The sequence below is a fragment of the Triturus cristatus genome, chromosome 2_2 (assembly GCF_964204655.1).
Source record: "Triturus cristatus chromosome 2_2, aTriCri1.1, whole genome shotgun sequence".
Lineage (NCBI taxonomy): Eukaryota > Metazoa > Chordata > Amphibia > Caudata > Salamandridae > Triturus > Triturus cristatus.
The window spans coordinates 1186105784-1186130005 of NC_140582.1; the positions used below are offsets into that span (position 1 = coordinate 1186105784).

A 24222-nucleotide genomic window follows, 5' to 3' on the forward strand; every position below is an offset into this window, starting at 1 on the left:
TCTCTCTCTCTCTCTTGGCTCAGGGGTATTTGTTCTCTCACTCTCTCTCCACCTCCGCTCAGCCCTGTACTTGATCTCTTTCTCTCTCTGTTTCTCTCTCCCTTGGCTCAGGGGTATTTGTATTCTCTCTCTCTCTCTCTCTCCACCTCCCCTCAGCCACAGTCCTGTTCTCTCTCTCTCTCTCTCTCTCAGAGAGGGTGGAGAGGTAGAGGGGAGTAAGAACGGGAAGAGGGGTGATAGGCGAGGGAAAGGATGAAGACAAGATGAGAGGAAGAGGAAGACAAAGCAGGAGTAAGACACGAGGGGAGTGGGGAAGAGTAGAGCGGAGGCGGGGTCATTCAAACAGAGAATAACACAGTGGTGAGATCTGGAGGTGTAAAGAGAGAAAAAAATCATAAGTGGCGGGAGAAAAAATTCAGGGTGGGGTGAAAGAAAGGACAGATACCCTACAGAAAGATGGGGGAAGGGAGAAGAGAGTAAGGCAGTGGGGGAGAGAGGCCAACAATTACAGAGAATAACAGTGGAGGAGGACAGGCCAAAGGCAGACAGAAGAGAGAGATGTTTCAAGATGGAGCGAGAGGGGAAGGAGAGAGCGTGACAAGCTGCAGCCCCAGCAGATGCCCCCGCTCTTGTTGGGGGCCTGTCCTAGATACTCCGGCGCCGCTGCTGAAGTGTAGACAGTGGGTATTCGGTGTAAGGTTTAAACAGTTCTGCCCACGTTTTCTAGATCTTCCCTATGGGAGGTGGCATGGCAGTGGAAAGACAGCGACCCCCCCCCCCCCCCCCTTCCCCCCACATGTAGAGAGAAACCTTCCTGCGCATCGTGGCTGTGGGTTTTCACAACCAGACAGTCCTTTGGGGGGCTGTTGTTGGTGAACTGGGTTTTCTGGATTCCCGAGTGATCCGTGGCGCCCACGTGCGGTTCCTTCCATGGCCCACTTAGAGTTCTTCACTTTAGACAGCTGTGGGCAGGAAAGTTCTGCATGCAAGCCTCGTCGCCAGGACATGTCCCTGGGGCCTGATGGAGGCTTCCAGTTGAGGATTGTGTACGTGATGGGCCTCCCGCCGAGCGGCCTGCCAGGCCATTCACAATCACAGCTCAGGGTGGGGGCCTGCCGCACAGGCCCCTCCCGGCCCATTCAGCTGCTACTGCGGCGGTAATGGGGCCTGTCTGGAAGTTCATCATCATACCCCGGTTTGTGTATTGACTGTCTGGTTTTCTGCCAAGGAGCAGGGAGAAGGGATTCAGGGGAACTGGTACTGCTGTAGGTGAAGTAATACTTACAAGGCTTGGGATGAAATCATCGCAGAGCTCACATTCTAGAGCCTTTATCCTGTGCCAGTGACCAGAGGTGCTATTCATATTAACCTTATGTCGGATGCAGGTCAGCCCAGTCCAACTGTGCCTATAAATGTACACCAGCCGCCCAGGCACTCGCCTGGCTTGGGCATAGTAGCGTCATGTGGCATCACAGATCTCAAGAGCCGGCACCCGACGGTGTGTGAGAGGACCAGGCTTGGCATTGTAATAGACCATCCGAGCTCTGTGTCCACGGGCACCCAGCTCAGATATTTGCTCCCAAGGGAGTGAAAACGAGATCGGGATAGATACCACTCCAGAGGGCACGATCGGTGCCTCTGGGGATGGACACGTTTTGATCCGAAACGTAACTAATCTGCTAAATGCCTCTATGTGTAATCCGTTTTGGAAATAAAAACAGGCTTGGGGAAAAAAGTGGATGCGGACTGTCATCTGCGTGGTTTGTGTAGAGTATTTGGACCCACGTGCTGGCACATTCCTTAAGGGAACGTAAGTGTAAATCACGGTGCACAGTGTTAATGACTGCGGAGAATGACACTTCCCGCAGAAGTAGAGGGAATACAAAATAAAGCGCATGCGAGTTGTAATATTAAACGAACCCTGGTAGAGGGTGCGAACCCCTGACCCCTTTGCTCTTACAGGAGTGTGAAAGTGCACACACCCCCTCCTAGCAGCGCCTTGGTACGGCCTGAACAGGCGTACAACAGGACCGTATGCCATTACAGGGTGGGACTGGGCAAAAAATAGGCCCCGGGCACCGAAATAAAAGTGGCCACATTTGCAAATCGGCCAGTTTTGGACTTGGAAAGCCGCGCTGTATAAGCTGCGGAAGATCGCATGCATTGTGCTTATTGCAGGTCATTTTTGGGTGATATCAAGGAAATCAACAGTGCAAGCCGACCCACCTGACCCTTAAACAAGCCCTCAAACTGCCACACACTTTTCAGATCAGCCCATCGGGCACAGAATGACTGCCGTATAGACAAAGTCCGACCCTGTGCCACAATGCGTCTTATGCATGGGCGTGCAGGGTGCAGGTGTCAGTCTTGGTCGGTTCCAAAGGCCCCACTGGCATAAACACACTTCGAACGAGTGACACAGGTAAGATTTGTCATGTTGTGTCCAGGTGACATGCGGCGGGATGGACTCACATAAACTCACTTAGGACGAGTGCCACACATAAGATTTGTCATGTTGTGTCCAGGTGAGATGCAGTGGGCTGGCCCCGCCCTGGTGCCCTTACTTTTGCTACGGTTATTTTAATTATATATTTGTCTTTTTGGTGTACTTGAAATGGCCCTAGAAAGACTACAATTTCCAGAATGCAATGCATTCTTAAATGCAAGCCTGTAGCCAAGGGGAGGGTGTACCTCAGAGTTTTTGCAATCAAATTCTTTTTCGATGACGTCACGTAAGAAATGCAAGATAGCAAACAACAACTGTTTTTAAAGCTATATTCTTTACAACTCAATTAAAAATACAGATGAAGTGGTCTCGGGCAGGAGACTAAAATTGTAATGAAAATGAACAGACATTTCTCCCTGCGCCGTCGATACTATGATGAAAGTTTCCATTTGAGGTGCACGGCCTTTATTACTCTGAAACCCAGCTCTGAAGTTTCCCATTCTCAACCCCATTAACACCCATTTGAGAGCACAAACATTCCATTAAAAGAGAGGGGGCGGGTCTCCCTCCCTGAAAGCTGGGGGGCTTCATTAGTTTTCGCAATTAAGGCGTAATCTGGCGGAATATTGCATAATGGCCGCGGTACTTACCACCCGTGTGCAGGCTGCCCCAACCCTGGGGACCTTGAGGTGTGGGAGCCCCAGCTCCCTTTGTTATTGATAATGTTCGGCACAGCAGGTGATTGGCTAATTAATAACAATGGCACTCGTTAGCAAGTCAATCGCTGCTGGACCTGGTCACCCCGCAGAGTGTCTGGAAGGGCCGCGCTCCCAGGCCGGATGTGTATTGGCTGTCTGGGTCGGATACACAGGCCCGTTGGAGGAGTCGGGGTGGTAGGACACCCCTATTTGATAGTAAAAAGACCATATTTTCTGAACTGACCCCAAGACATGCTTTCTTAAGAGAATCAAGTCACATGAACGGAAGACGGCGGGGTGCACCCCGAAATCTGAATGTGTAAAACCGTGAAGTGCCCTGAACCTTGTATCTGCTTCACTCGGATGAAACCTGAAGCTTGAGAGCTCGGTCCTTCCTGTAAACAGTGGTACACGTACCAGTCCAGAATGCAAAGATACACCTGGCCTAGATGAGCTATTCTCGGATGAAACCTGAAGCTTGAGAGGTCGGTCCTTCCTGTAAACAGTGGTACACGTACCAGTCCAGAATGCAAAGATACACCTGGCCTAGATGAGCTACTCTCGGATGAAACCTGAAGCTTGAGAGCTCGGTCCTTCCTGTAAACAGTGGTACACGTACCAGTCCAGAATGCAAAGATACACCTGGCCTAGATGAGCTATTCTCGGATGAAACCTGAAGCTTGAGAGCTCGGTCCTTCCTGTAAACAGTGCTACACGTACCAGTCCAGAATGCAAAGATACACCTGGCCTAGATGAGCTACTCTCGGATGAACCCTGAAGCTTGAGAGCTCGGTCCTTCCTGTAAACAGTGCTACACGTACCAGTCCAGAATGCAAAGATACACCTGGCCTAGATGAGCTACTCTCGGATGAACCCTGAAGCTTGAGAGCTCGGTCCTTCCTGTAAACAGTGGTGCACGTACCAGTCCAGAATGCAAAGATACACCTGGCCTAGATGAGCTACTCTCGGATGAAACCTGAAGCTTGAGAGCTCGGTCCTTCCTGTAAACAGAGGTACACGTACCAGTCCAGAATGCAAAGATACACCTGGCCTAGATGAGCTACTAGCGGATGAAACCTGAAGCTTGAGAGCTCGGTCCTTCCTGTAAACAGTGGTACACGTACCAGTCCAGAATGCACAGATACACCTGGCCTAGATGAGCTACTCTCGGATGAAACCTGAGGCTTGAGAGCTCGGTCCTTCCTGTAAACAGTGGTACACGTGCCAGTCCAGAATGCAAAGATACACCTGGCCTACATGAGCTACTCTCGGATGAAACCTGAAGCTTGAGAGCTCGGTCCTTCCTGTAAACAGTGGTACACGTACCAGTCCAGAATGCAAAGATACACCTGGCCGAGATGAGCTACTCTCGGATGAAACCTGAAGCTTGAGAGCTCGGTCCTTCCTGTAAACAGTGGTACACGTACCAGTCCAGAATGCAAAGATACACCTGGCCTAGATGAGCTACTCTCGGATGAAACCTGAAGCTTGAGAGCTCGGTCCTTCCTGTAAACAGTGGTACACGTGCCAGTCCAGAATGCAAAGATACACCTGGCCTAGATGAGCTACTCTCGGATGAAACCTGAAGCTTGAGAGCTCGGTCCTTCCTGTAAACAGTGGTACACGTGCCAGTCCAGAATGCAAAGATACACCTAACCTAGATGAGCTACTCTCGGATGAAACCTAAAGCTTGAGAGCTCGGTCCTTCCTGTAAACAGTGGTACATGTACCAGTCCAGAATGCACAGATACACCTGGCCTAGATGAGCTATTCTCGGATGAAACCTGAAGCTTGAGAGCTCGGTCCTTCCTGTAAACAGTGGTACACGTGCCAGTCCAGAATGCAAAGATACACCTGGCCTAGATGAGCTACTCTCGGATGAAACCTGAAGCTTGAGAGCTCGGTCCTTCCTGTAAACAGTGGTACACATGCCAGTCCAGAATGCAAAGATAAACCTGGCCTAGATGAGCTACTCTCGGATGAAACCTGAAGCTTGAGAGCTCGGTCCTTCCTGTAAACAGTGGTACACGTACCAGTCCAGAATGCAAAGATACACCTGGTCTAGATGAGCTACTCTCGGATGAAACCTGAAGCTTGAGAGCTCGGTCCTTCCTGTAAACAGTGGTACACGTGCCAGTCCAGAATGCAAAGATAAACCTGGCCTAGATGAGCTACTCTCGGATGAAACCTGAAGCTTGAGAGCTCGGTCCTTCCTGTAAACAGTGGTACACGTACCAGTCCAGAATGCAAAGATACACCTGGCCTAGATGAGCTACTCTCGGATGAAACCTGAAGCTTGAGAGCTCGGTCCTTCCTGTAAACAGTGGTACACGTGCCAGTCCAGAATGCAAAGATACACCTGACCTAGATGAGCTACTCTCGGATGAAACCTAAAGCTTGAGAGCTCGGTCCTTCCTGTAAACAGTGGTACATGTACCAGTCCAGAATGCAAAGATACACCTGGCCTAGATGAGCTATTCTCGGATGAAACCTGAAGCTTGAGAGCTCGGTCCTTCCTGTAAACAGTGGTACACGTGCCAGTCCAGAATGCAAAGATACACCTGGCCTAGATGAGCTATTCTCGGATGAAACCTGAAGCTTGAGAGCTCGGTCCTTCCTGTAAACAGTGGTACACGTGCCAGTCCAGAATGCAAAGATACACCTGGCCTAGATGAGCTACTCTCGGATGAAACCTGAAGCTTGAGAGCTCGGTCCTTCCTGTAAACAGTGGTACACGTACCAGTTCAGAATGCAAAGATACACCTGGCCTAGATGAGCTACTCGCGGATGAAACCTGAAGCTTGAGAGCTCGGTCCTTCCTGTAAACAGTGGTACACGTGCCAGTCCAGAATGCACAGATACACCTGGCCTAGATGAGCTACTCTCGGATGAAACACGAGGCTTGAGAGCTTGGTCCTTCCTGTAAACAGTGGTACACGTGCCAGTCCAGAATGCAAAGATACACCTGGCCTAGATGAGCTATTCTCGGATGAAACCTGAAGCTTGAGAGCTCGGTCCTTCCTGTAAACAGTGGTACACGTACCAGTCCAGAATGCAAAGATACACCTGGCCTAGATGAGCTACTCTCGGATGAAACCTGAGGCTTGAGAGCTATGTCCTTCCTGTAAACAGTGGTACACATACCAGTCCAGAATGCAAGGATACACCTGGCCTAGATGAGCTACTCTCGGATGAAACCTGAAGCTTGAGAGCTCGGTCCTTCCTGTAAACAGTGGTACACGTGCCAGTCCAGAATGCACAGATACACCTGCCCTAGATGAGCTACTCTCGGATGAAACCTGAAGCTTGAGAGCTCGGTCCTTCCTGTAAACAGTGGTACACGTACCAGTCCAGAATGCAAAGATACACCGGCCTAGATGAGCTACTCTTGGATGAAACCTGAAGCTTGAGAGCTCGGTCCTTCCTGTAAACAGTGGTACACGTGCCAGTCCAGAATGCAAAGATACACCTGGCCTAGATGAGCTACTCTCGGATGAAACCTGAAGCTTGAGAGCTCGGTCCTTCCTGTAAACAGTGGTACACGTGCCAGTCCAGAATGCAAAGATAAACCTGGCCTAGATGAGCTACTCTCGGATGAAACCTGAAGCTTGAGAGCTCGGTCCTTCCTGTAAACAGTGGTACACGTACCAGTCCAGAATGCAAAGATACACCTGGCCGAGATGAGCTACTCTCGGATGAAACCTGAAGCTTGAGAGCTTGGTCCTTCCTGTAAACAGTGGTACACGTACCAGTCCAGAATGCAAAGATACACCTGGCCTAGATGAGCTACTCTCGGATGAAACCTGAAGATTGAGAGCTCGGTCCTTCCTGTAAACAGTGGTACACGTGCCAGTCCAGTATGCACAGATACACCTGGCCTAGATGAGCTACTCTCGGGTGAAACCTGAAGCTTGAGAGCTAGGTCCTTCCTGTAAACAGTGGTACACGTACCAGTCCAGAATGCAAAGATACACCTGGCCTAGATGAGCTACTCTCGGATGAAACCTGAAGCTTGAGAGCTCGGTCCTTCCTGTAAACAGTGGTACACGTGCCAGTCCAGCATGCAAAGATACACCTTGCCTAGATGAGCTATTCTCGGATGAAACCTGAAGCTTGAGAGCTCGGTCCTTCCTGTAAACAGTGGTACACGTGCCAGTCCAGAATGCAAAGATACACCTGGCCTAGATGAGCTACTCTCGGATGAAACCTGAAGCTTGAGAGCTCGGTCCTTCCTGTAAACAGTGGTACACGTGCCAGTCCAGAATGCAAAGATAAACCTGGCCTAGATGAGCTACTCTCGGATGAAACCTGAAGCTTGAGAGCTCGGTCCTTCCTGTAAACAGTGCTACACGTACCAGTCCAGAATGCAAAGATGCACCTGGCCTAGATGAGCTATTCTCGGATGAAACCTGAAGCTTGAGAGCTCGGTCCTTCCTGTAAACAGTGGTACACGTACCAGTTCAGAATGCAAAGATGCACCTGGCCTAGATGAGCTACTCTCGGATGAAACCTGAAGGTTGAGAGCTCTGTCCTTCCTGTAAACAGTGCTACACGTACCAGTCCAGAATGCAAAGATACACCTGGCCTAGATGAGCTACTCTCGGATGAAACCTGAAGCTTCAGAGCTCTGTCCTTCCTGTAAACAGTGGTACACGTACCAGTCCAGAATGCAAAGATACACCTGGCCTAGATAAGCTACTCTCGGATGAAACCTGAAGCTTGAGAGCTCTGTCCTTCCTGTAAACAGTGGTACACGTACCAGTCCAGAATGCAAAGATACACCTGGCCTAGATGAACTACTCTCGGATGAAACCTGAGGCTTGAGAGCTCGGTCCTTCCTGTAAACAGTGGTACACGTGCCAGTCCAGAATGCAAAGATACACCTGGCCTAGATGAGCTACTCTCGGATGAAACCTGAAGCTTGAGAGCTCTGTCCTTCCTGTAAACAGTGGTACACGTACCAGTTCAGAATGCAAAGATACACCTGGCCTAAATGAGCTACTCTCGGATGAAACCTGAAGCTTGAGAGCTCGGTCCTTCCTGTAAACAGTGGTACACGTACCAGTCCAGAATGCAAAGATAAACCTGGCCTAGATGAGCTACTCTCGGATGAAACCTGAAGCTTGAGAGCTCGGTCCGATTACTCGAAGCCCTCCTGTCAGTTTTGCTGTTTAAAATGCAGAATTAATAGAGGTCACTTTAGAATTTACAGACCCGGAAGCAGCACATTTACCAGTCACTATCACCAATCCCCCACCCAAGACCTGTGGGTTGAAAGTTGTGCTGGCTGAGTACTGCAGGGTGTGACACTTCTCTGTAGGACCGGGGACAGACGTTCGTGGCATGTCCATCTCATATGAAAAAGAGCGCGACCCAGATATCTATGTGAACATGGGTATCACGTGTATAACTTGGAACAAGCGTGCGCATGCAACCCGTTTCCTAACAACAAAGCCTCATGGTACCTTTGATGCTTCTAGTTGTTAACACTTGGGGTTCCTGCTTAACATCTCTTCATCGCTCACCTGTTAACTTTATGACTCATGATTTGTTAATTTATATGAAAGAATAAACTTCGATTAGGCTGAATCAAATCATTTTAAATGCTTGCTGGGTTTTCATTAAGATCAAACCGAAACAGAATTCATTTTCTGTAAAAATATTGTTGTTCATAAGATTAAATCTATACTGTACTGTCATTTTTTGTTGTTACAAAATGAGTTCCATGTGAACGCTTGTTCCAAGTTATACATGTGCAGTTTCCAATCACCGGTATTGTTTTCGCCATTTTCCAAGGACTGACCTTAACTCCTAGCCTTGTCCTTTCTTGCTTATTTTCGGCACGCAGACTCTCCTAAGTCGTCAGGTTTGCCGTTGGTTCCTTCCCCCAATAGCTCCTCTGCACAAGTCTCGGCTCCATTTTAGTCCGGTTTCTCTTTTCGTCTGCATCACTTCCGCTGGGAGGACGTTCAGCCCAGTTACTACCTGTCCCATGAAACAACTCATTTCTGACCATCCTAAAAGGTTTCTGCAGAACATGACCATTAGTTCTAGGAATATGACCTTAACCAAAACAGGCTTGCTTCTAATACTAGTGTATTCATTTACCTTGGGTAGTTTGCCCCACTGCCCCATCCTGTTGTAAAGCCTGAGCCTCTCTTCACTCGACCTCGAGTTTAAGTAATGCACCTTCTGGTTTCTGGTAGAGAGAACTAGTAAAGAACCTATTGACCTTCAGTTCTGGTCACCATGCTCCAGATTTTGCTCACAGAAATGAGCCCCTGTATCCTAGATGAAAGCATCACTGCTGGTCAACACGCTACAGATTTTGCCTCCAGAACCGAGCTCTGTATCCTAGATGACAGCATCAGTGCTGGTCACCATGCTCCAGTTTTTAACCCCAGAACTGAGCCCTGTACCCCAAATGAAACCTCTGGAGCGGGGCACCAAGCCCCACATGTGGTCTCCAAAAGTAGATACCATGCCATATAGGGCATTCTGAGCTGGCCACCACTTTAGTTGTGATATTTATTACTGGACACTGGCTGTTGGGGCTCATGGTCACCTACACCCAGCTCGTGGCACATTGGTATATGCGGGCTCTGTAGTGGGACCTGATGTTCCAGTGGGCACAGTATCAAGAAACTTTCTGAACTGGTCTGGATCTCAGAGGGAACTACAAAAGCACTGCAGAAGTAGCTGACAAACCTCGATTGGTTCAGTGGCGTGCCTCTCTCCCTTCCCAAATCGAAGTGTACTATATTGACCGATGCGTCTCTTCTGGGATGGGGTATCCATTTGGGTGAGGTGGAGATCAGAGCACTCTGGTCTCCGACAGAGTTCGGGCTCCACATCAACTTATTGGAGCTTCAGGCAATCCAATAGGCATTGAACGCCTTTCTTCCTTTGATCGGTGAAAGGCTGGTGCTGGTGTTCATGGCTGACACCACCATCATGTGGTACTGCAACAAACCGGGCAGGTTGGAGTTGTGAACCCATTGTTAGGAGGCCCTGGGCCTCTGGACATGATTGGAAAGTCATTCCTTTCCCTGGTGGTTCAACACCTGGTGGGCTCTCAGAACGCAAGGGCAGACAAACTCAGCCGTCGATGCCTAGAGGATCACACACTGCGTTTCCATCTGGAGGTGGTCCAAGGTTTATTTCAAGAGTTGGGAGAATCTTGGTGAGATCTGTTTACCACCGCAGAGAACATGCAATGTCAGCAGTTCAGCGCAGTAGTTTTTCCAAGGAGGCTCTCGCTCTGAGATGCTTTTCGTCTCGAATGGCGCTCTGGGCTCCTGGATCCTTTCTGCCGATACCACACCTGCCCAGAGTTCTCAAGAATGACCGGGCCCAAGACTTTCTTGTGGCTTTGGATTGGGCATGGAGAGTCTGGTATCCAGAACTCCTGAGAATGAGCATCGGTCCTCCAGTCAAGCTGTCCCTTTGGGTGGATCTTTTGTTGCAACAGGGCAGGGTACTGCACCCACACCTGCACAAGCTCCGCCTTCATGCTTGGGAGTTTGAGTGGCGACAGTTGACAGCCTTCTTCCTCCCTCCTGAAGTCTGTGATGTTATTCTGGCAGATATGCGTCCTTTCACCAAGATGGTATAAGCTCTCTATTGGGACAAGTTCGTGGCATGGTGTGCATCCCAGGATAGTGACCCTCTTTCTTCTCCCTTATCCCTAGTTCTATTGTTTGATTGTTCTTCGTCCCAACTGGGCTCTTCTCTGGACACTGTTAAAGGTTACCTGTCTGCCATTTCAGCAAACAGCCTTCTTTGTTGAGGTCTCCGGTTGTGACTAGGCTCCTCAAAGGACTTCAGCATATGTTCCCTCCCAGGCCATTCATCGTGCCCCAATGGGATCTCAACCTGGTCCTGACCTTGCCTATGCTCACCCCTTTCGAGCTGTTGCATAAACTGAGTCTCTGGCTCAGCTCTACAAGGTTTGCTTTCAATCCCATGGGTGACACGATTAAACGTAGTTCAGTACACCACGCTTGAATGTGAGAGACAGGTTTTTGTAGTCCTGGAGTACCCCACCCATTACAGAGTTAAAGTGGCGTCAATGCTTGTAGGTTACTAACAGTCCCTAAACGGGGATCTAGGGGCACCGTGGTTATCAGGAACCAACCTTTTTCATTCTCTTCAATCTCAAACACATGCAGGATGAGCTACGAAAAGGGCACTTTAACTAAAAAGCTCATTTATTTCAACAGGTGCACCCTGATGTGCAACACATCTAAAATAACCACACAGAATACGATTAAAACAGCACAAATGCACGTTGTGAACAATGAAATAAAAATGAACACTGCATACCTGTATGCCATAATTATCGGGATTCAAGGAGACCGTGTTCCCTGTGAAGGGCTAACACGCGTTAAGCATCCACTCCTCCCAGGCTCGGTATCCGATTTCAGTAGAAAGTGCAATACAGCAGCAGCATCTCTGGCAGGTAGGATCGTCTTCTGGTCTGGCAGTATCTTGCTCTCGATGATCTGAGGTGAAGGACCTCTCCTGACAGGTGGTCAAGTGGCAATTGTGTACTGTATCTTATCTGAGATGGAATTTGCAATTTCACCGTAGTGGTGTTTGATTTAACCAATAAGCTTCAAGATGCTAGTCTAAGATGCATTCCTTTAAACATACAAGTTCAAAGTTCAACAACTCAGACTATGCTATTTTGTCTATTGTTCTTTGTTTGACCTTGAAATTGAGATAACAATGTACTTGTCCCAGACTGATGTCGCATCAGGTGTTTTGTTAATGTCTTTATATCTAATTGACTTGACACTTTCACAGTTCTTGGAAAGATAAGGACAGACCACATCTGCGTAAAAGGCAGACATGTTGATGATTCTTCAGAAATACAGAAAATTAAGTCGCGGCCTACTTAAAATGGAGTTGGGCCTTATATCTTTGTCAGAGCCGCTATACAACTGACCACCGTGTTTGTTTACATGAAGACTTTTCTAGTGGCCATAACATCGGGCAGGAGGGTCAGCAAATTGCAGGCACTATCTGTGTACCGGGCTGATACAGAATTTCACCCAGACAAACCAGTTCTAAGAACCAATGCTTCCTCCTGAAGGTTGTGACTCCTTCTTGTAGTCCAAAATATCACCTTGCCTACCTTTTTTGCTCTGCCTCATCCTTTTGAAGAAGAGGAGGGATTCCACCGCCTGGACCCTTAAAGAGTGTTGTTGCTCTACCTTGATTGCAAGAGTTCCAAGTGGACGACCAACACTTCGTAAGGTATGTCCGGGCAAAGATAGGAAGTGCTGTGCAGAAACAGACCATCTCATGATGGATAATGCTCTGCATTAAGAGCTGGTACGTATTGGGGGGGAAAAGAAAGTCCCTGAGGATTTGCGTGCTCATTCCACCAGAGCCAAGGTTGCAACAACTGCGTCAGGACGCAGAGTGCTTGTCTTGGACGTCTGTTTGGCATCAAGTTGGGGGTGTCCTTGCATACGTTCAGAAAACATTACTGTCTGGATGCCCAGGTCCATTGTGATGTGCATTTTGCCGGTTCGGTTCTGCAGGACGTTATGGTCTAATCTATTTCTCAGTCCCACTTCCTGGGAGGTATTGCTTGAGTATCTATTCGAAGGTAAGGTATCTGCGACTAGAAGTCTCTATCACATGAACCAGTTGATTACGTTTGGTAATGCCATATCTAGTAAAGACTCTGTCTAAGCACATATTTTTTACTGCCCCTCTCATCCTCCCCACTCTGTGAATTGATTTGAATTTTAGAGTCGCCCTTCTGAGTGCCTTAGAAATGCACACCAGTGTGTCTGCATCCTTTGTGGCTCTGCACTTCTGGCATGGAAAATAGTGATAAGAAACTGACATCAGATCCCTCTGATGGCCCCTATATAGGCACCACCCACGTTAATTCAGGCACGGGCAACACCGTCGTGGAGCCAAACAATGCCATGTACCAGCGCGCAGGGGTACTGCTCGAAACATTTCCAGATCCAGCCTGATGTCTGGGGAATATTCTAAAGTAAGGAATCTACGGCTTGATAGTCTCTATCTGACACATTGTCAGCAAAGGTAAGTAACTTATTCTTTACCTCTGTAACTTGCCCCCAAAGTATTATTCATGTTGTTGTGAAGTTAAAGGTTTTTTGTTTCCTGATTCAATATCCACACTCCTCACTTAAATACAGCAATATCACGTAGGAGGACTGAACGTTACATAGGTCTTTATTTCATAACCTGTCAATGCTTCTTTTGATTTCTCTGCAGCTCCTTGAGTCAGTGGGTGCATGGCTGCGATGCCCTTGATCTGCAGGCGCCAGAGAGGGAACAGCTGGACTCCTTCATTGACCAGCTCTATAAAGACATTGAGAAAGGTAAGCCGACGATGATATGTTTGGTGGATTTATAGAATTCTTTTTTAGTGTACGTTTACAGCATGTTTAGTAGAAACCTCCATAATGTCCTTTAACATTTTAACACATTTCCGTCCTGCACAAGCCAGTTCGTATTATCAGTATTCCTATGCCAGGCTTATGCCGAGACACCCCAGAGCTACTCAAACTCATCCCCACTTGTGGGTCCTCTGCTGCAACCTGCCTGTTCATATCAGATCTTTAGGACAGGATCTCACCATTGCGTTGATCTCTCGGACTCCCACATTTCTTCCAAGACATCAAGCTATATTCAGAAATTCTCTCCACTGGCCCCATACTTTGACGAATTTCCTTGGCACCCATGGGCCTTGTACACTGAGCATTCAACTAGCAAATGCCAGACCATTCCATTTATCAAGAGTTCCAAGTTCTGTACCTCACCTGGCCCCCCAGTGCCGTGCACTGTCTCGCGTAGCGACCATCAGCTGAACCAATGCTGAACCATATCCCAAAATGGCTCGCTTCTGTGACCTCTGAAATACATTGGCCCACATGTATCCAGTATGGCCGCAACCTAGGGCAGTCCCATGGGCATGCAACAATGTCCCTGTCCGTCCGCGTGTCTGGTGGATCTACTTGAGTGTCTTTAGTTCACTATATATTTGTAATCGGTATTACTTTTTTTGTTTTCCAAGGGAGGTTGGTATTATGCAGCTAGTCTGTGGCTATGAGTACAGCTTCGTCTCTTCCGAGTGCCTAATTGTGTTAAACACAAAGATCTCATATTTGTAGCCCAGGTAGTTGTGTTGCATGGTTGTTAACCATCATCTCAAGAATCCATTATCTGAAGACTGAAAGCTCTGTTTACATGATATTTCACTGACTGAACAGTTGTATATAACACACCTATTTTAACATGACAAAATGAAACCACTGGAAGCCATTAGCTGGTCTTTTTGCTTTGATTTAACATGTTTGTAAGGTATACAGTGCACCCAAAAACAGGATAAAGTCCCAAACTACTGCTGTAATACGTAGCAAAGCAATCTGCATGATTTTTGTAAGACCAATGGGTTGAAATGGCAAGAACTGTTGTTTATTGGATTTATAATCCTTCATGTACATTTTTTAGTGAAAACATTGCTCCTTTTGAGACTTTCTTTTGATGGGAGCAATGTTTTTCTGTTGCTTTTCTATGAAAGGAGTAATGCGTTCAGTGTGATAGAATTTTCTCACCAACCACCTATTGTAAGCTGGTCATTGCACCTTTATCTCCTGCTACGCTGTTATTTGTAAGCATGCTGTTATACAAAGTAGACAGTAGTTTAAGTCTCAAGAGCTGCCAACAGTGGGCACAACCTGGAAAAGAGTACTCATAGGTTTGAAAAACTGGACGTGGCCTTGGTTATTTGTCTGTAGGAACAGGAGAATTATATAGTTAAAGTAAGCTCGAGTTCCCCTGGTCCTAATACTGATGGCTTTCATTGTACAGTCATGAGCTTTGTTTACAGGGTTGATTTACAGCCAATGTCTGGGCTTTAGATGCATCACTCGAGTGTCCCATGCCACAACCTCCCACCTCTATAGTTGAACGAGCCTTGAGCCTTGGTTGACTATGACATCTTCCATGTAATTTCACCTTTCTTCCCACCCTCTGTAAAACAGGTCGCACAGGCATACAAGGTACCTAGGCCACAGTGAAAGGTTCACTGCTACTCGCCCTGCTATAAGTTTTCTAGGAAAAGCACACTTCTCTGTACAATCATGTAACCCTTTTAAAAAAAATTTTTTGTAAGGTGAGAATCTTTCACTCACACTTAACTAGTTAAAAAGGTCCGAGATGTGAAGTCCATTCTGAATCTCCAAGTCAGTGTCCATTCAGGAGTTCGACAGACTCCAACCCATGCTGTGGTCATTTTAGTTCAGGCAGAACTGAGGCAGTCCAGCACATTGAAAAAAGAATTACTTAACACTTATCTTGTCCGAACCAGCTGAATCTGCCCTGGCCGAGATTGTGACATCTACCTAAAAAGATTCTGATTTAGTTTGATGGATCTATGGGAAACATTTTAATACTGGTGTTTGAGAGAACCACAATATGTTGTTGGAGTGTGGTGTTCTCGAGGAGTGTATCCGTGAGCTCTGGCTTTGCGATTTCGTGCAGTGCGAGGGTCTCCCCTGAGGACACTGGTGTAGCACATAGCCCTTCCTGCTTTCCATGACTCTTCTAAAGTTTCTCAGAACAACAACTGGAAAGGACCATCCCAGGCGTGGAGATCCTTTATTTTACTCCATCTACAAGCATAACGATGATGGCTTCCACTTCACTGTGTTGGAAAGCTAATCACATTTCCCTCCTATCCAGTCCTATGCACAAGATGTAGCAGTAATGTAGGCTAGTGTGTGTAGACATAGTCCCAGATTTCCTTATGATTTTTGGGCCTTCTAAAATGCATTTGCGATAAAAAAAAATCATACTGAATGGTTCTAAATCCCATTACTATCCTGATGACATGGCGAAGGGGCGTGAGATCCCTGTAGTATATGTTCTTCTGTATTTCATGAGTGCCTTTTTTTTTTTTAACAAGAGAATTTGCATACAGTGTTTGAATGAACCTTCTGAGGGTATCGGGTGATGCGGATAAGTTTAGCAATCATTTGGTTTCTTGAATCCCTAAATGGCGTGTTGGAATATATTGCTTGGGCCGTGGGATCAGCATGTTGTAAAAAGACATGTATTGGGTCAGTCAGCATGTCGCAGAACGTTGAGCATTGAACATTTTGGATGCATCGCTGGAGATAATTTACACAAATCACTTCAGTTTGATGCTGACCGGCTTTTTGCTTGATGTCCCCCCCCCTGAGGCGGCTTACAGTCAAGCGGGCCCATGCAGCCAATCGATGGTTTACTCCAGACCTAAAAGTAAAGAAATAAGCTGCAAGGAGAGCCGAGCGAGCTTGGAGAAGAACCTATAGTCCTGCGTTAAAGACAACCTATCTGTCTGTCCTAAAAATCTATAAAAAGGGCATTCTTGAGGCCAAAACCGAGTTCTATACGAGCAGGATAATGGCAGCAGAGTCCCACTCGAAGGAAATCTTTTCCACGGTCCATGAACTGGCATTATCCAGCAGAGCTACGGCTATTATTCCCCCCTCTAAGTCCCTCTGTGACTCGCTCAATGAGTATTTTATTGACAAAGTTGCCAAAATCAAATTTAACATCTCCCCGCCTCCCCCTTCATTTGTCAATCCCTCCCCGCCCCCCACGGTCTCTAAACTAAATTTCATTCCACTGTTAACCAATGACACACTTCCCCCGCTGCTTCATCGGGTTAAATCGGGCTCCCCCCTGGATTTTGCCCCAGCCCATATTCTTAGGGAAATCTACCTAGCTTGCCCCACCCCACCTTTGACTCTTCTCAATGATTCGCTAAGGAAAGGAATTGTCCCCAGTCCACACAAATCAGCGGTTGTCATACCCATCATTAAAAAACCTGACGCCGATTCGTCCTCCCCTTCCAACTACCGCCCCATCTCCCTTCTGCCTTATCTAGAAAAAGTCCTTGAAACCCACGTCACGACTACCTTAAGCACCCATGTAGAGACTAATCATTGCCTCTCCCCTTGTCAAGCTGGCTTTCGCCCCCTGCACTCCACGGAGAAGGTGGTGATCTCGGTAATGGACGAGCTGCGTGAGGGTATTGACGTCAACCTTCCGCAAGCCCTGATCCTATTGGACCTGTCCGCCGCCTTTGACACGGTGGACCACTCCATCCTCCTTAGCCGTGTCAGGGCGGCGGGCATAGAAGGCTTGGCCTTCTCATGGATTGAATCCTTCCTAGCAGGGAGGGCTCAAGCGGTCCACTTGGCCGATTTCACCGCGGCCCCCTGTAAGGTGGAGTGCGGGGTTCCTCAGGGCTCATCACTCTCCCCTCTCTTATTTAATTTATACATTCACCCCCTCATTTTTTCGTAACAAAAGCTGGAGGTCACGGTGTTTAATTACGCCGATGACCTCCAGCTAATTTTCAACCTTTCCCATTCTCCCTCATCTGTTCTTAACGTCCAGACAGTTATGACATTTATTCAGGATTGGATGAACTGCAACCACCTCAAACTCAACCCGGACAAGACCGAGTTGGTCTTGACCGGAGGTGGTTGCAGTCCGTGGTCTCCTTCCTGTTGGCCTCTGTCACTTGGTGTCCCCCCTCTTCCCGTACCTAAAGTCAAAACTCTTGGGATTCTCCTGAACTCACAACTTTCTGTCCACTCACAAGTTGGCTCAGTGGTTTCCTCTTGCTTTTTTTCCCTCAGGATAATCAGGAAAGTTTCTCGTTTCTTGTCTTTTTCTGCTTTAAAGATCATTGTGTTGGCCATGGTACTATCGCGCATTGACTATGGCAACATTATCTACAATGGGGCTCCTGCTTATGCGATTCACCGCTTACAGTTGATACAGAATCAGGCTGCCCGCCTGATTCACGGCCTACCTAGATATCATCGGGCCACTCCACTGCTTAAAGCACTGCACTGGCTTCCGGTGAGAGAGCGCGCCCTCTTTAAACTTGGCTGCCTCACCTTTCAGGCTAGGTCGGGCACCGCCCCTGAGTACATATGCTCCGCTATTAAGCCCTATCTCCCTTGCCGAGAACTCCGCTCCACCCATATGGCTCTCTTGGCCACCCCCCGCTTCAAGAAACAGAAGTCTGGTGGAGCGAAGTTCGCTGTTCTTGCTCCAGCTTTTTGGAATTCCCTCCCTGCTGCCCTTCGCACATCCCTCTCCTATGTGCAGTTTCGGAAGGACCTTAAAACCTTCCTATTCGTGCGAGCTTACACTGCCTAGCCTTCCGCTGCTGACGACCACTGCATCACACAAAGCGCCATGAAACCGCATGGTAAAAGTGCGCTTAATAAATGATTTTAAATTCAAATTCAAATGTCATTTTGTTGAAAATATTTTCTTTTTGTAATAATATTGTTTTGGTTCTCACCAAGTAATAAAGGAGCAGTGTCTAAATATGCCTTTGTTTCTGTTGCAGTGACAGGCGAATTTCTGAACTGCGAGGGTTCTGGCCTTTACATGCTGCAGAGTTGCTGTAAGTATTAAGGACACATCTGTTCTTTCCCCAGTTCTTGGTGTATGATGAGGTTATGGTCTTGCGGCTAGAGTGCAAACCAAGCCTGGGGCTGTCCTGGTGCACCACAAGTGTCTCCTTCTCAGGCTCTGCACCTAGAGGGGCTCAGGTGCCCTGATAGGAATCCGTCCCAACCAAGGCCACCACATTAAATGGGATCCATACTCCGGCACCTTCCTGTAGTGCCGGACTCCCTACAGTTCCTAGCTAAGTGCCTAGTCATGTCCTGCTCACTTTGAAAATGGGAAGATGTCGTCTTGAACTCGCAGATTAACTTTTAAAGGGGTGTTTTGTCCCCCCAAACACAGGTAACCACAGCTGTATCCCCAACGCAGAGACGTCATTCCCGGACAATAACTTTCTCTTGCACCTCACTGCTCTGGATGACATACAGAAAGGGGAGGTGAGTTTGTACTTTGCAATGGGGCTGCACATATTTCCATGCTTTTATTTGTATGTTGTGTATGCATTTATGCAGGGCAGTATGAAGAGTAATAGAGCAGTGACTCCCTTTAATAAATAAATGGAAAATATATGACAAACAAATACCACTCCAGACAGGTGGTTGATAAAGTTTCTAAGAGGTATTACCAAAAATAATCTATTGAGTTCAGTTAGCTTCGGAAGTGTATTAAGTGTAAACTGGACCTTAGGGCATTTAGGAGGGAATCCATTCCAGATTTGCTGAGTAAGTGAAAATATATACCCCAGAACCAAGGGGGAGCCCAGTGACTAGTTTCTATCATTTGGTTAGAATTCTATTTAGGTCTAAATAAATGGTTTGAGATTGCAATTGGTGTGGAAGTTAATCAAAATGGAAATAGGTTCGGGAAATAAAAAGGAGATAGAACAAGGAAGCACCAGAAGGGAGACGGGGCAAACGGGAGATGAAGCTGGAACAATAAGAGAAAAGTACTGAAAGGAGCAGGGGTGGGCATGAGGTGCAAACGTGTGATAGAGGCAGCGCTACCACTGTTTCTATTGCACAAGAAGATGAAAATGGACATAAAGAGAAGGGGACTCATTGGGAAGAGTAGAATGAGCAAGAAACATAAAAGACTGCATGAAGATTAGAGTTTATTTTTAGTTTATTAAAAAAAGAATTCACATTAAAGTACTTTTAGTACAAAAGGGCATGTTCAAACCTTTTACATTCAAAGCATTTGAGCTTCGGGCAAAACTGATAAATTCAAAGTAATCTCATCAAACACTTTTACTGTTTGGAATTGCAGAAGCGTAAACTTGTGTTTTAAGATAAGAAATAAGTCTAAAGACAAAAAATGGTGAATTATTCAGTTTGCGTAATTGACAGCCAAAGTCAGTTAAGTGATTGTTTTCCACCATTCAGTTGCCTTCTAAGCATCCTGTAATGTTTTCGAACCTGGAGCCTGCTGTTAAACAAGTATAAACTGTCTTATACTTCTGCATCCACAGGTTATTTTGTAGTTACAGTTTTTAATGAAAAGAGGGGCTACAATGGAAATCTCAACACAAATTTGTCCTGGACTCTACTTGCATCTGATTTGCATCTTGTATATTGCCTACAAGACCCTGTGTGTATGCAAGACATCCTAATGGTGATAGCTGAACATTTTAAGGAAGCAGTTTGAGGAGTGCTGTATAATGCCACTTTAAAGGCAGTTTAATAAATCCCAACTCCTCATGCTGCAAGCGCCTTGGAGGATAGGGTTTAACCAGTCTCCTGGTAGCCATCCACTTTAAAAGTCCCTTAGGTTCAGATTTAGCCCTGAATAGGAAGGTCACACAGTGATCATAATAAGCTGGCATACTTTAAAGCATTGCACAGTGAGGGGTCTCCAAGGACCAGTGTAGGGAAAGTGGCATCCCTGGATCACAGGCTGGCAGCAGCCAGGTGTATGGGAGTTATGTAACATTGATGAAAAGGTGAGCTTGAAGTTGAAATGCATGGTAGTGACTTGAAAACTAGACTAAGGAGGTATTTTCTTCCAAAATTGTGTGTGTTTAGATACCTCATCTCACAGAATACAAATGTGTGAGTGCAAGTCTATCCACATTAAAATCATTATGTAAACAGGGAGGCCATTGTAAGACACGTGGCGACGTGAAAAGAGTACAGTTGACCATTTTTGCGATGATGTGGCCTTACGGCTGCTGACTTTGGAGCTGGGAAACCAGGTTTGAGTGTCCGCGTCGGCTCAACATCCTCTGATTCTGGGCAAATCGCGTAATCTTTCTGTGCCTACCAAAAATGAACATGTCCGTCTGTAATGCAACTGGTGCTCATGTAAAGCGCACCAATACCTTCAGGTCGAGTTCGCACAATATATAAAAAAAACTGCAAAAATAAAAAATAGTGTCTCTTTTCGCCCCAATCCACAGTGCAAAATAATTTAGAAATGTGTTGTCATCAAACCGATGGGTATGGCCCAGAAGTAACAATTGTTGTAATCACAATGACACACAGTGACAACCGCGTGCACTGAAAAAGGTGTCATCCTATTTTACTCCCCTTCCCCCATTAGAATGTCACACGACCACATGTCCTGAAAAGCTGCCCTGCATTTCTCTCTCCCCATTAGAACGAAGATAATGAGACGTAGGATAACATTCCCAGTTCAAGGCGGCAGAATTACAAGAGACAAGGGAAGATTCAAAGCTGTGGAAGCTTGCATCCTTACTATTACCCTCTTTATTAGAATTCAGTATCCTGACCTCAGAAGGATATAAAGCAGTGTTGTCCTTGCCCAAGACTCAAAAAGATTACAGCACAATTTGTCAGCAAGCTAAGGCTTAGGACAACTAAAACATTGTGGCTTGTTGCACATGTGTAAAGTATTTCTTATACTAGTGAGAGAAAAAGAAAAGCAATGTAGCTTTACCAGTTCAAAGACCAGCTTTAGAATGAAAATTCTTATTTGCCAAGATGCAAACAAAATGCCATCACCCATTGTGTCCCTAATGCCACAGCAGAGGTCGATGGTGAGCCGGTACCTCTATAAACCCTCTTGATGGCCTAAGTGCTAAAGTAGCTCTCTGGAGAAACCAATAACACTCCAGGGCATAAGGAACTTCATTTGCTAAACACTACTGGAGTAGGGACAAAAAAGACTAGAGTGCGGGAGCTCCAGAAGCAGCGCTTGAAGCTAGTCTTTGCCATCTTGTAATTGACTTGGTTGCCGCAGATCCCGGAGTAGAATGATGTGTTGAGCCAAGTTGTTCTGCAATTAGACAACTAGTGTGGGGTCGCACCAATGTGTTTCAGTAATGTGATAAGTGTTTTTCTTTAGAAGTTTACTGTGTTCACACAGCAACAAGTCAACATGTTATACAGTAGTTCAGTTTCTTCCCTTGACCGCACTCAGCAGACGTGTCACTGTGAGATCTAATAATGTTACACCCATGTCCCCCGACATGACTCAGTGAAGAATCCGTGTTCAAAGGTGCCCTTTAAAAACAAGAGAGAAGTATGAAAAATAGTGACAAGCCATTGCAATGGGTAAAATCCACAATAATCCACTCACATTAAGGGACCACAAATTAAATACTTATTTCTGCAGAGAAAATCAATTAATAAGACACTGTGCCTTGAGAAATGGCATGCAGCCCAAGGAACACGTGTTGGCCGTTAATGTGACCGTTATCGTGACAGATATGATTTTACGGAAGAAATTAAAGCTTTGAAGATTAAACGAAGATTAAAATTTGAACTTGTTCTAGCAATTTTATACATTTATTGGCATTTTATCCTCCATTCGATATTGTGTATGTTTTTTTTTTTAAACTTCTGTTTATTGAAATTAAACAACTTTGTCATGCTTACATAATTCTGCTTCAAATTAGATACCATTACACAGGGTTAGGAGGCTAGCACACATTTCCTTGGCTTTTCCCGGAGTCTCCCTCCGTCCATGTCACGTTATTTATATCATACAGTGGTCTTCGGGCGTGGGGACCTCCGGGGGCTCACACAGTCCTCCCCGGTACACATTCCATTTAGTCAATATTTCAATCCATTTTTTTGGGCACCCCCGAGCAACATAGACCGTTTTCTCCCTCATCATGCACCAGTCCATGTCCTCCTTCCACTTCTTCAGTTTGGGCGGCGTGGAGGCCCCCCATGCCTGTGCTATGTTTCGTTTTGCCGATATTGTGTATGTTTGATAAGACAAGGTAGAACAATGAGTTTACAATATGTTTATATTCACTGGTGTATCCAACTCATCCCTCTGCCTAAAGAGACTACTTTGCCCATGCTGGTGAATCTCTTTATATGTAGTTGTCATATGAAGAGTATGTAGTTAGTACCTTCTTTTTATATGTGCAGAGGCTTTTTTAAATATATTTTTTGTTGTTGTGTGAGTGTGCATCAGTCATGGCATCCAAGCTCTCCTACGGTCTATAGGGCACTCAATCGTGAAATCTCCACCTTTTGCAGAGCTTTTGCATTACATCTCTTTTACAAGACTGTTCTATGCATTTGGTGCTTACAGAAGCAACAGTACTTTACAGATTCTCAAATATAAATATCTTTGTTAAAGAGCTTTAACTATGTATTCTGCAGCCAATGTTTACCTTCCCCCACCACGTTGTCCTTTCATCTTCATGTTTGGCGTGCACCCAGAGGTTTAGCGTGCATCCTGATGTTCAGCATACACCCTGATGTCTGGTTGCACCCTAGCTTCTACCTTGCATCTGAATGTCTACCTTGCTTCTTGATTCTAGCTTGTAGTTTGACATCCAGCATGCACCATAAACGCAGTACACATTAACATCTGGTATGGATGTCGTAGTTTGTACATTGACATGTAGTTTGTGCAATGTTGATCGCTTTTTTCAAAACTAAAAACCTCCACTCTACTGTTAATGTCTGATGTCATCTTTCAGGAAATCTGCATTAGCTACTTAGACTGCTGTCAGAGGGACCGGAGCAGGCACAGCCGGCACAAGACACTCAGGTGAGCGAAGGCAACAGGGGTTTTAAGAATCAGTATGAAAAAGTTTCAGCCTGATAACATGTCCTTGGAGAGCAACGTTGCGCAGTTACAGCTTTTATGTGGTTTGACACTTCTGCCACTGCACAACTCCAGGCACGTGGTAAGGAGCTGCTGGCTTTAGAGGAAATTGGGAGCACCTAATCGTAGCTGTGCTTTAATGTGGGTGAAGGAAGGAAATGCTGTTTATGGGTGGGCAATTCACATTAGTAGTACTGATGAGTGGCAGCAAAAATAGATCACTTTGCACTCGTGCAACACAGCCCAAGTTCAGTCTTAAAAAGAGCTCAGGCATGAAGGGGAACGGTGATGGGGTGGCGGGGGTGTGCACTTTCAGTCCAAGCACTGTATGTGAGTGTGCTGTTACAGCTGTGCACTTGTGGCTCGCTTCTCGGAGTGTGGATGTGCAGTGAGAGGGAGCAGTCTTTGTATGTATGAATGTTGTTCTTTGTGTGCAGCTAGAGGGTTTGGTTTGCTAGAGCACAGAAGCAAACAGTCTTTTCTTTGGTATTCAGCCAGTTGGTGGAGTTGATAGGAATCTACAGACTGATCTATATCTGTCAGAAAGAACATAATCAAAAGTAACTAGTTCTTATAGGT

The 24222-nt window shown here is 46.4% G+C and overlaps 1 protein-coding gene across 1 annotated transcript in view; it reads left to right on the plus strand.

The window, feature by feature from the left end:
* The window catches only part of SMYD5 (SMYD family member 5), a 115440-nt gene that overhangs the window by 78640 nt on the left and 12578 nt on the right, over positions 1-24222 (plus strand). Inside the window, exons 9-12 of the mRNA XM_085642770.1 lie at positions 13408-13514; positions 18554-18610; positions 18958-19052; positions 23516-23586. Coding sequence (XP_085498896.1) covers positions 13408-13514; positions 18554-18610; positions 18958-19052; positions 23516-23586 — 330 coding nt within the window. The remainder of the gene's footprint in view (positions 1-13407; positions 13515-18553; positions 18611-18957; positions 19053-23515; positions 23587-24222) is intronic.